This window comes from Hakea prostrata, chromosome 6, assembly GCF_041222555.1.
Source record: "Hakea prostrata isolate BN-2017 chromosome 6, UWA_Hpros_2, whole genome shotgun sequence".
NCBI classification, from domain to species: domain Eukaryota; kingdom Viridiplantae; phylum Streptophyta; class Magnoliopsida; order Proteales; family Proteaceae; genus Hakea; species Hakea prostrata.
In genome coordinates this window covers 18224067-18236713 of record NC_142605.1, presented here as the reverse complement: position 1 = coordinate 18236713, position 12647 = coordinate 18224067, and the positions used below count along the sequence as shown (strand labels likewise).

The following is a 12647-nucleotide window of genomic DNA, read 5'->3' as shown; positions in this document are numbered from 1 at the left end:
TCTTTTGGAGTTCCAAAGTCTACAACCTGTGAAGTTCCTGATACACAGAGAAGGCATATTGGCACGTTGGCTAATACAAGAGATTACAAACACCTAAGCTCCAATGTCTATTTTAGCCTATTTATTAATTTTTTATTCAATTTATACAAGAGTTGAAATTATGAGGGTATAAAATCTAAATTTGATTTCGTACTTTTATTTTTCTAAAACTGAGATTGATTTTGTGTTTATGTGCACTTTGATTATATCTTTAGGAGCTTTTACATATAATTTAAATATAAGACAGGATACCAACGAGGGTTGGTCCAAGTGGTAAGCAGCTTGGTCACCTTAAGCAAGGTTCCGGTATCGAATCCTTGTGGATGCAAAAAATCCCTGCTCAAAGACTCACCCACCACAGCCAGGCGTGCGACTAGGGTAGAACACCGGTTTAAAAAAAAGACTGGATCTTATTCCTTGTTTTGAGGAGGTACGAACCTTGACCTCATACTATGATGCGCTAATGTTTACCAACTGAGCCAACCCGTTGAGATTTAACTTCATTATTACATTATTATTTTACATCACATTAAACCAACATTTTTAATCCCGAAACTACTCTTTGAATTATATGAGATAGCCTGAATACCCTTACGGGAAAAAGAAAAAAAAAACAAAAAAGAGGTCAGGGAGAGATGGATATTGTGAAGAGTTGTTAGTAAGTCTAATGGTGAAGGGTGGATACGGTATTTTCACCCTATTATACATAAGGGACATTATAGTCTTTACAACTATACCACTAACTATTCTAATGGAACTAGAGTCATGTGCTTTTCAAATATAAAGTGGGAATATTTATGTTTAAAGGCATATGTTTTGGGGGTGTAAGAGCAATTTGATCTAAGTTTTAATGCGAAATGTCATTTATACCCTGTTACCCTAGTTCACTAAATACATTTTACCCTTTTTTTAACCAAAAAAAAAATGTGATTGTACCAGTTGGGGGTAGTTTGGGTATGGTGAGAAAATCACATGTCAATGGACTTTTATTTGCTGCCTGTAGCTAATGGTGGCGATTGTCTCACCTGTATAGAAACCAATCCACCGTGTTGAATAAATTGACAAAGATACATATGTAAATATAATTTTTATATTTTAAAGACTTAATAGTTTATAATTTACAAATGAAATCCCTAGCTCTACCCAATTCCAAACCCCTCTTTTGCAAGCCCTAGAGTCCCACTTTCATTAATGTTGGGTTTAGTGATGAAAATCACTTTATCTTTGTTTAAGTTCAAATTTTGAATTCGGTGGGTCCCACTTAGTGTTTAACATGGGTAGGTGTTTGATATCATTAAGAAGGCCTTGGGAGAGGTAAATGGAGAGAGAGAAAAAGTGAGTTTCTAGTGACTTCTAAAGAGGGTTTTGTCCAAAAACGGGATTGAATCTTTGAGGTCTTCTTCTTCTTGTGGTTTTGCAAGAAAAGGGTTTCTTCTCTCTTGTGTTCTTCTCCATTGCAACTCCATTAAAGCTTGAGCTTGGATTGAAGGGTTTTCTTCAAGAGCTTAAGGTGGAAGGGTATTCTAAGGAGGTTTGAGAGGTTATGTGACCGGTTGAGGTAACATTGTATCACACTCAAATCTTGTACTATTTTGAAGATTAAAATAGTGAAATCCCTCCCCGTGGATGTAGCTAATCTCGATTATTTCGGGTTAGTGAACCACGTAAAATTCTTGTGTGTTGTTTGTATTTCCCTTTTCATTCTTGTGGTGGTTTGTTGTTTATTTGCTTTGTGATTGTCTTTCAACTTATTTGCACAAGATCCTTGGTTTATTTTGTTCATTTGGGTGATTTGTTTAATCATCCGATTCCGTGGATTGGGTCTTGTCTTCTACAATTGGTATCAGAGCATAGGTTTTGAGCATTTATTTTGAAAACAATGAGTGCTCATACATTTAGGGTGGAGCCATTTGATGGAAAGACAAATTTTGAATTATGGAAAATGAAGATGAAAGATTTGTTGATTCAAAATGGTTGTCACAAAGCATTGTTGGGAAAAGATAAGAAACCGGAGGGAATGAAAGATGATGATTGGGAAGAGATGGATCTTAAGGCCATGTCCACTATTCGGTTGAGCTTGTCCAATGAAGTTTTGTTTAATATTGCACATGAAAAATCGGCGGCGGATTTGTGGTCAAAGTTGGAAAGCATCTACCAAACAAAGTCTCTCACAAATAGAATTTTCTTGAAGAGAAAATTATTTTCTTTAAGAATGAAGGATGGTTCAAATATTTCTAATCATTTGAATGAGTTCAACAATATACTTTGTCAATTGGAAAGTGTTGAAGAAAAGATGAAGGATGAAGACAAGGCGGTGATTTTACTTTGCACTCTACCGGAATCTTATGATCATTTAGTAACGACCCTATGTTGGAGTAAGGGGGATTCTCTTGACCTTGATTCAGTTTGTAGTACATTAATTGCCGATGAACTCCGGAAAAAGGCTTCGTTGGGAAGTTCTATGGAGGTGGGTTCGGAAGCTAATATGACAAGGGGTAGAAGCAAAGAACGTCATGATTTTTCAAAGGGTTCTTCTAGAAGCAAGTCAAGACATCGTTCTAAATCCAAGGGGCATGATGGCAAATATAATTGTTGGTTTTGTGGAGAGAGTGGACATCTTAAAAAGAATTGTTTCAAAAGAAAGAAAAATGGTTTTAATTCGAGAAATTAAAAAGGTAAAGAGATTGTTGGTGAACATTCTAAGGAGGCAAATCAAGTTGTGGCTACCACATCTAGTGTTATCGAAGATGAAGTGTTGATAGTGGGTTGCAATTCGAAATTTCACCAAAATCGGGTTCTTGACACCGGTGCTACACATCATATGTGCCCACACAAATCTTGGTTTAGCACATATGAGCCATGTGAAGGAGGATTAGTGAAGATGGAGAATAACTCATCTAGTAGAACACTTGGCATTGGATCGGTACACTTGAAGATGTTTGATGGTATTGTTCGCACACTTGAAAATGTTAGACATGTTCCGGATATGACAAAAGGTTTGATTTCTTTATCTACTTTGGAGAAGGAATGTTGTAAATTTTCTGGAGGAGATGGAATACTCAAAGTTTCAAGAGGTGCTCTTGTTATCATGAAGGGAATCCGGGTTGGTCTCTTGTACAAATTGTTGGGTAGTTCCATTGTTGATGATGTTGCAAATGTGGTGGTTGACAAAGGAGATGCTTCTCTTAGGTTGTGGCATCGAAGACTTGGGCACATGAGTGAAAAATGTATGAAGATTTTGATGGAAAAGAAACTTATCCCAAATCTGAATTTTTTAGAGAATGAATTTTGTGAGCATTGTGTCTATGGGAAGCATCATAAAAGGGCTTTTAAAACGGGTATGCACACAATTAAAGGGATTGTTGATTATATTCACTCGGATGTTTGGGGTCCATCACCGGATGTGTCTTATGGTGGCGCTCAATACTTTGTTACTTTCATTGATGATTTTTCAAGGAAAGTATGGGTGACAATTCTCAAGTCAAAGAGTGATGTGTTAATGGCATTCAAGAACTTCAAGGTTGAGGTGGAGAAAACAACCGGTAGGAGTATCAAAGTTTTGAGAACGGATAATGGAATGGAATATGCAAAGAATGAATTTGGTAATTTTTGCAAAGAAGTAAGAATTGTATGGCATCATACGATTGTGCATACTCCACAACAAAATGGAGTGGCGGAACGCATGAATAGAACATTGATGGAGAGGGTTCGGGCTATGCTTAGCAATGCAAACTTAGAGAGAGAATTGTGGGCCGAAGCGGTGTTGACGGCATGCTATCTTGTGAATAGGTCTCCTTCAATGACTTTGGGTGGAAAAACTCCAAATGAGGTATGGCATGGAACTCCTTGTGATTATTCAGATTTGAAAATTTTTGGATGTGATGCATATGCATTGATTCCAAGTTGTCAAAGGAGCAAACTTGATCCAAAATCCAAGAAGTGCATTTTTGTAGGATATGCTAAGAATGTGAAGGGGTATCGATTATGGGATCCAAGTACCCATAAGACCATCATAAGTCGTGATGTACATTTTGATGAATCCTCTATGTTGATTAAGAGGGTGGAAAAGAAATGTGATGAAGAAAAATCAATTGTTGAGGATACCTATGAATTTCACATGCAACCTACAAGTTCTTTAAATGAGGATGCTCATGATGAAGATGTTATGGATCTTGATAATCAAGATGTACAAGGAGAAATTCAAGAAGAAACACCGGTTGGTGTTGAAGAAGAAATTGTGGTACCTTGGGGAGAAAGGCCAACAAGACAAACTCGTTTGCCGGAAAGGTACAAGGATTGTGTTGATCCAAATACTCTTAGAGCTTTGGTGGCTTTAAATGAAGAACCAAGTACATTTCTTGACGCCATCAATGCGGATGATGCAAAGCATTGGAAGAATGCAATGAATGAAGAATTTCAAGCACTTCAAAAGAACAAAACATGGGATTTGGTGGAATTGCCAAAAGGAAGAAAAGCCATTGGTTGTAAATGGGTGTACAAACTCAAGAGAGGGGTGGATGGCAAGGTGGAAAGGTATAGGGCAAGTCTTGTTGCCCAAGGCTTTGCACAAAAAGAAGGTATAGATTTCTTTGAAGTCTTTTTCCCGGTTGTGAAGTTGGTGACTATTAGATTGGTGCTTGGACTTGTTGCTATACATGACTTGGAGCTTGAACAAATGGATGTAAAAACAGCGTTTTTAAATGGTGATCTTCTTGAAGAGGTGTACATGAGACAACCGGAAGGATTTGTTGAGAAAGGTAAAGGGAAGCTCGTGTGCAAGTTGATGAAATCCTTATATGGACTTAAACAAGCTTCAAGACAATGGTACAAAACTTTTGACTCCTTCATTTTAAGTCTTGGTTACAAAAAAAGTGAATATGATCATTGTTTATACAATAAGTTCTTTGATGATAGATCATATGTGATTTTAGTTTTATATGTGGATGACATGCTCTTGGTGTCCAAGGATAAAGCTAAAATTGAAGAGCTCAAAGGGTGTTTGAGCAAGAGGTTTGAAATGAAGGATCTTGGTCAAGCCAAACAAATTCTTGGAGTTGAGATTCAAAGAGATAGAATGAATGGGACTTTATCACTTTCACAAAAGTCATTTGTGAAAAAAATTCTTGAGAAATTTGGCAAGTGTAAAGAAAAGACGGTTTCAACTCCATTGGGATTTCTACCAAAAAAAAAAAACTCCATTGGGATCACATTTCAAATTATCTCCCAATGATAGCCCAAATACGGAAGATGAAAAGACCAAGATGTCAAAATACCCTTATGCAAGTTTAGTTGGGAGCTTGATGTTTCTAATGGTGTGCACTAGGCCGGATATTGCTCATGCGGTTGGTGTGTTGAGTAGGTTTATGGCAAATCCCGGAAAGAAGCATTGGGAGGCGGCAAAATGGGTGCTTAGATATTTGAGGGGCACAAGTGACTACTCTATCACATTTAGTAAAGGTGGAGAGCAAATTCAAGGCTATGTGGATGCTAGTTATTGTGATGATCGTGATAAGGGGCGATCTACAATGGGGTATGTTTTCAAGTATGGAAATGGTCCAATAAATTGGATGTCTAAGCTTCAAGCGACGGTGGCATTATCAATTACCGAAGCGGAATACATGGCGGCAACCGAAGCTTGTAAAGAAGCGGTGTGGCTTCAAGGTTTGATGGGTGAGATTGGCATTGAGTCAAAAGGTATGCATTTGTTTTGTGATAATATGAGTGCAATTTACATGGCCAAGAACCCGGTACATCACAAGTGGACAAAGCATATATTGGTACAATATCATTACATTCGGGAAGTTATTGAAGACGGAAGGATCCAATTGTTAAAAGTTGGAACCAATGAGAATGTGGCGGATATGCTTACCAAGGTTGTCCAAGGAGAGAAGTTGAATTGGTGTCAATCTTCTCTTAGTTTCCAGAAACATGATTCGACAAGTAGGTGATTTCCATCAAGGTGGAGATTGTTGGGTTTAGTGATGAAAATCAATTTATCTTTGTTTAAGTTCAAATTTTGAATTTGGTGGGTCCCACTTAGTGTTTAACATGGGTAGGTATTTGGTATCATTAAGAGGGCCTTGGGAGAGGTAAATGGAGAGAGAGAAAAAGTGAGTTTCTAGTGACTTCTAAAGAAGGTTTTGTCCAAAAACGGGATTGAATCTTTGAGGTCTTCTTCTTCTTGTGGTTTTGCAAGAAAAGGGTTTATTCTCTCTTGTGTTCTTCTCCATTGCAACTCCATTGAAGCTTGAGCTTGGATTGAAGGGTTTTCTTCAAGAGCTTAAAGTGGAAGGGTATTCTAAGGAGGTTTGAGAGGTTATGTGACCGGTTGAGGTAACATTGTATCACACTCAAATCTTGTACTATTTTGAAAATTAAAATAGTGAAATCCCTCCCCGTGGATGTAGCTAATCTCGATTATTTCGGGTTAGTGAACTACGTAAAATTCTTGTGTGTTGTTTGTATTTCCCTTTTCATTCTTGTGGTGGTTTGTTGTTTATTTGCTTTGTGATTGTCTTTCAACTTATTTGCACAAGATCCTTGGTTTATTTTGTTCATTTGGGTGATTTGGTTAATCATCCGATTCCATAGATTGAGTCTTGTCTTCTACAATTAATTCTTCTCTAAATTTCGATGGGCTAACTGAAAGCAAAATCCCAAACTCGGTTACCTACTTCCTGTATCTTGAGGACCCTGGATAATAAATTCAAAGAACACCTTGGAATCAAAGATTGTATATCTTTCAAAAATGGAGACATTAGGCATTGAACTTGCAAGGGTTTCCCTAACAACCCAAGTTTATTAGCTTTAAATAGTTTGAGAAACTAAATTGTTCCTAGCACTCATTCCCTTCTAAGTTATGTTCATGATTTTAAAAAGATTATTGTGGTCTTGAATCGGTTGAGGTGGCTATGGAAATTAAAAGAAAGATGGTACCCTAACATTCAGATCTTGTGAAACCAGATTTTAGGATTTTTAAATTATTTGTACTACATACTCATGTATTTACTTTCGGTCAGTCTCGATTTAATGAAAGTGTCCTGCAACCATAGAAATTTAGAGAAAAATGAAAGAAAATGAGGCACTAGAAGCAGAAATCGGAGCAGTGGCAGAGGAAGAAGAGGAAAACCACTAGGGCTTCTACAACAAATGAAAAAAAAAATCTTATTTACATGATGCCCCTGCATCTTCTATCACAACCCTTGGATCTATTATTGTATACCTAGCAAAATCCTGACCATTGGCTACAGTCTACAGCAATTACTGCAAATAAAAATCCATGTCAGATCTGAGTGTGGGAACCTCTAGGGCAATGGAACCCTTCACAGCTCTTCTGGCGTGCATGAACTTAGTAATGGTTGGTCTGTGTGAAGTTTCAATCCAAAACATACATTTCCCAAACATCGGTCTTTTGCTATACTCGACCTATACTCCAAGGTTCAGGGTCGAGCCCCTGGGTCCACTCATGAGATGGTTGTTCAAATGGCATTGCTTCGGGACGGAGCTCAAGTACTTGACACACATTGGCATAATAGTAGGCTTAAACAAGGTGTCATACACCATGCATGAGTTAGTTCTTTGTGATTACGGGTATAATTACATGCCTTCTACATGCGTTAAGGGGATCAGTTAGTAGTTGTTACGTAGAGCCATGTATTAATGGGGGTGATAACCACAAGCAATCCACAATAGCCTACTTCCTTATTGTGTAAAGGGTTACGAGATAATCATTCTAATTAGGGAAAGTTACATATAGACTTCCTAGATTTCAAATCAATTACATCCACTATTTCTCTGAGAAAAATCGATTACAAATGCCTCCTGTTGTTAAGTGTTGGGGTTAAATGATGATGTCATTGATAAATAAATATATTAAATACCCATTTTACCCTTCTTTTTTCTCGTGCCTTTTAAAGAGAAAATTACATATAGATCCCTTAGATTTCAAATCGATTATATCTACTACCCTTAGAAAAAAAAAAAATCAATCACAAATTAAGTGTTGGAGTTAAATGAAAATATATTACACAAACCTAAAGAAAGTAGTATAAAACTCCCTAAAACATAGTAAACTTAAAATTTTCAGATGTAATTGATTCAAAATCCAAAGGATCTATATGTAATTTGCCCTTTAAAGGGCACTAGAAGAAAGAAGAATAAATTGGGTATTTAATATATTTCTTAATTGATGACATCATCAGTTACCCCCCCCCCCAATACTTAATAGGAAGGAGCATTTATAATTGATTTTTTTTTCTCGAACTTTTAGGAATAGTAGATGTAATTGATTGAAATCTAGGGAGTTTATATGTAATTTTCCCTTCTAATTAAAATTCTCTTAAGTTGAAACATTTCCAAGCTTCCTAGCTTGATTTAGTTCTATTTCTATAGTCTTTCTTCTGTATTAACTTTTCACTCAGTTTTTTCAAAGAAAGATAAGGGAGCACAACCAGGGTCTCACAGTGACATTGGTCCTTCAATATTCCTAGTCTCGCTTTACAACCATGGTCACCTCTCAAACAAACTTGATCTTCTCCTTCCTTCTGATGTTCAACTCTCTTGTTTTTCTTCTTCCCCTTCCTTCTTCTGCTGTTTATTTTTGCTACACTAATGCCATATATCAACTGGGTGATTCTTTATCTGATACTGGAAATTTCATACTTGAAAGTAAATCTCCATCTGCTTCTATCTGTGGCCACCTTCCCTATGGTATTTCTTTCTTTGGACATCCTACCGGCAGATGGTCCGATGGTCTTCTCATGATTGATTATATCGGTAACAAAATTCTCTTCAAAAAAAATCTCTCAGTATTTCATGTATTAATTTCATGCAAAGTACGACGGAGGCCTGAGAAAATCGAGTTCGAATCCTCTACCAGTCAAAGTAGAGGGTTTATGCTCCTCCCCTCACATCTCTTGGGCCTGCTGCAAATCTCACCTCTGATTTATTTTATCAGTACTCATCATAGATAGACTCTACCCTAAATTTGTGGTGAAGTATGAGAGGAGCATAGACATCTAGCCTAACGGGTAAAGAATCCAAACTCAAAAGGAGAACACCCTAGCAAAGTGGAACCATATGTTCCTCATCCAAGAAACTATCATACCTAGGGGGAAGCCAAAAATGACAATCCATGGTTTTTGGCCTTGACACCATGTAGCTGAGATTTACCTGTGTTCCTCGGCCTTCTTCAATCGTCTTAGACTTTCATCTCTCACTCCTAACTTCTCTACCTTTAACATGTTTGCATTTTAGTTTTTGAGATGGTCATGTAGACAATTCCATTTAGTTACGATAAGGCTCTCTAGTCGTTGCTGTTAAAAATCACGACTAATTCATTGTTTGATGATTTGCAGCTTTGTTTCTTCGTCTCCCACTTCTGAATCCTTACTTGGCAAAGAATTCTGATTTCACCTCTGGTGTGAGTTTCGCCGTGGCTGGTGCTACTGCTCTTGATCCATCCTTCTTTGCAAAGAAGAATATTACTGTATTGACTAACAGTACTCTCTCTGTGCAACTCAATTGGTTGAAGTCACACTTGAAATCCACTTGCAACCCAGAAAAAGGTCATTGATGTAGCACAATCAATTCTATTAGTTGAGCTTGATTTTATTATCATTTTAACCTGATGTTTGTTCACTTTGCTTAATATATAACTTCATAGAGAACTGTGAGAAGAAGCTCAGAAGATCAATTTTCTTTGTCGGGGAGATCGGTGGGGATGATTATAATGATGCCTTAATAAAAGGCAAAACCACAGACGAGATACAAAAGATTTTCGTCCCCAGTGTTATTCAATCCATCAAAACAGCTGTTAAGGTAAGGAGGTTTCGAGCCATCAATGCCAAACTTGCACCTGTAGCTACTGATGAGTGTTTGAATATTTTGATAAAATTTTTTGCTTATAAAATTTGACCCATTCAAGAGAAGTGTGAGGATGAGTGGTTCCACCAAAAAAATCTTCATGTCCCTCAAATGTAGGAAATCAACAAACTTGCTTCTTCTTTTTTTCCATTTTTTTACATTATCACAGATTTACTTGATAACAACCTTGTACTAAATTTTAATTGAATGCAGGAAATTATAAAACTTGGAGCAACTCGACTGGTAATTCCAGGGAATTTGCCAATCGGGTGTTTACCAATTTTTCTCACACTATTCCAATCCAACAATACAGCAGATTATGATGAACTCCACTGCCTCAAAGGCTTAAATAACTTCTCAACATTTCACAATGATCAGCTCCAAGAAGCCCTGCAACAACTGAGAGATGAATACCCAGATGTTGATATTATTTATGGCAATTATTATGATGCCTACAGATGGATCCTTAAAAGAGCTCCTTTTCTTGGTAATTCAACTTCAATTAATACACATTTGATCTTAGAACTGAGGACTTCTATTCACTAATGATCTTAGTTTTCTCTGATTTTTTCTCGCAATAATTAAATTTCAGGGTTTGACATAGATTCTCGACTGAAAGCCTGTTGTGGAAGTAGAAAAGGGAAATACAATTTTGATCTTTCACTTTTCTGTGGAGCTCCAAAGTCTACAACCTGTCAGATTCCTGATTCATACATGAGCTGGGATGGCATTCATTTGACACAGAAGGCAAATTGGTTCATGGCACATTGGCTTATTCGAGAGATTATACCACAGCTCAAATGTCTATTTTAGGCTTTCTTTCATTTATTAATTTTTATGTGTAGAAATACAAATTATGAGAATAAAATATCTAAAAATGATTGGGAATTAACATCAAGATCAGATTGCCAATGCATGGTCAGATCTAAGCATGCACCACTGCATGTAATGTATTATGAAGATTTGCCAATTGTATTGAATTAATTGATTTAATGGATAATACTGCAATAACATGTGTGGGAATTGAACAATAAATATTCTTCACCAAATATAAGTATATTTAACCCTAAAAAAAAAAAAAAAAAAGACTACTATTTTAAGATTCACTTATTCACACATTTTTCAAATATTCAACTCAAAAGAATCAGGTTGAACCAGCTTTGATGGACATGGCTGTCCAAGGAGATTTGGGGGGTTTGAGTTGGTGAAACATCAGTTAAGTTACTTGAGATGTTGACATGGTTTAAAGTATCCAATGATACGAAACAATGATAGCTAGTATGTATCCATACTGTGTTTTTGGTGAAAATACGTAGCCATATTAGAAACAACTAAGACAATACGTATTGATACGTCTCTCTTCTCTTTCCCAAAGGGCACGTATTGGATTGCATCAAAATGTATTAACTAGTACAATACAGTATTCAATACCGATACTCTAAACCTTGGTCATGACACAACGAAATGAAAAACACAGGAGGAAAAAATGTCAAATGGAGCAGGTGGAGAATAGAGACTACTTTTAGGACTTCCAAGAAGGAATCGGATTGAATCTCATGCTGCAGCTACATGGGTAGGCCACCTTAGCCTTGAGGGGAAACCTGAAGATACAACCCAGGATTTGTGGCCCTTATCAGGTTCTTCAGCATATTGGTGCCGTGGTTTACAAACTCAAGTAAGCTCAACAATCCATCCCAACAACTCTAAGGTGATGAGGAAGTTTAGCACACTAAGCCGATCTTCGAGCACCAAACACACAGAAGAAGAAGCAATATTACCAACAGCAGACGCAACTTGGTAGGCTTAAACAACGAAAAAGCTTATGTCCTACGCATTTAATGCACAGAATAGTCCAATGAAGCCATCCCGGCCGTCGGATGGAAAAATTTCAGTCGAGATCAAATCTCGACCGTTCGCTGCTTTCAAAAGATCTTGATCAAAACAAACAGTCAAGATTCAATCTTGACCGAAATTTCAGCATTAGACTATCGAGATGACTTCACTGGACCGTCCTGCGAATTAAATGTGCAGGAAAGAAGCAAGGTCCCTTAAACAAGGTGTCATGCACTGTGCATGAGTTAGTAATTGAAGTTTATGGGATTACTTAGTAGTAGTTGCGTAAACTACAATAGCCTACTTCCTCATGTGCAAATGGAGGTTATGAGATAGTCATTCTAATTAAAACTCTCTTAATTGAGATGTTAATTTCCAGGTTACGTAGCTTGATTTAGCTTCTACTCAGTTAAACAAGATAAGAGAGCACAACTAAAACTTATTAACACCAGCTTCTCACAGTGATATCTGATCTTTCAATATTGATAGTCTCACTTCACAACCATGGCAGCCTCACAAATAAACTTGATCTTCTCATTCCTTCTGATATTCAACTCTCTCTTTTTTCTTCTTCCCCTTCCTTCTTCTGCTTTTTTTTTATGCCACACTGATGCTATATATCAACTGGGTGATTCTTTAGCTGATACTGGAAATCTCATACGTGAAAGCAAATCTCCATTTGCTTCTGTCTATGCTCACCTTCCCTATGGTATTTCTTTGTTTAGACACCCTACAGGACGATGCTCCAATGGTTTACTCATCATCGACTATATCGGTAACAAACTTTTTCTTAAGAAATCTCTCAATATTCATTTATTAATTTCATCTATATACAATGGAGACCTGAGAAAACCCTAGAAAAAGAGGAATCATCCATTCCTCAGTGAAAGAGCTACAGGGGGAAGGCTAAA

General features: G+C 37.0%; 1 protein-coding gene across 1 annotated transcript; it reads left to right on the top strand.

Moving 5' to 3' along the window:
• Positions 1-8543: 8543 nt before the first annotated feature.
• On the top strand, positions 8544-10716 carry LOC149012422 (acetylajmalan esterase 2-like). Its single transcript, XM_089157904.1, has 5 exons — positions 8544-8814; positions 9396-9605; positions 9704-9858; positions 10117-10390; positions 10496-10716. The coding sequence occupies exons 1-5, from the start codon at positions 8544-8546 to the stop codon at positions 10714-10716; spliced, it is 1131 nt and encodes a 376-aa protein (XP_089014030.1).
• The last annotated feature ends 1931 nt before the right edge of the window (positions 10717-12647 follow it).

Coding starts and splice junctions, on each gene's coding strand:
- LOC149012422 (XM_089157904.1), top strand. CDS start 8,544: ATGGTCACCTCTCAAACAAACTTGATCTTCTCCTTCCTTCTGATGTTC. Junction 9,859..10,116: donor CCATCAAAACAGCTGTTAAG/GTAAGGAGGTTT, acceptor AATTGAATGCAG/GAAATTATAAAACTTGGAGC. Junction 10,391..10,495: donor TAAAAGAGCTCCTTTTCTTG/GTAATTCAACTT, acceptor ATTAAATTTCAG/GGTTTGACATAGATTCTCGA.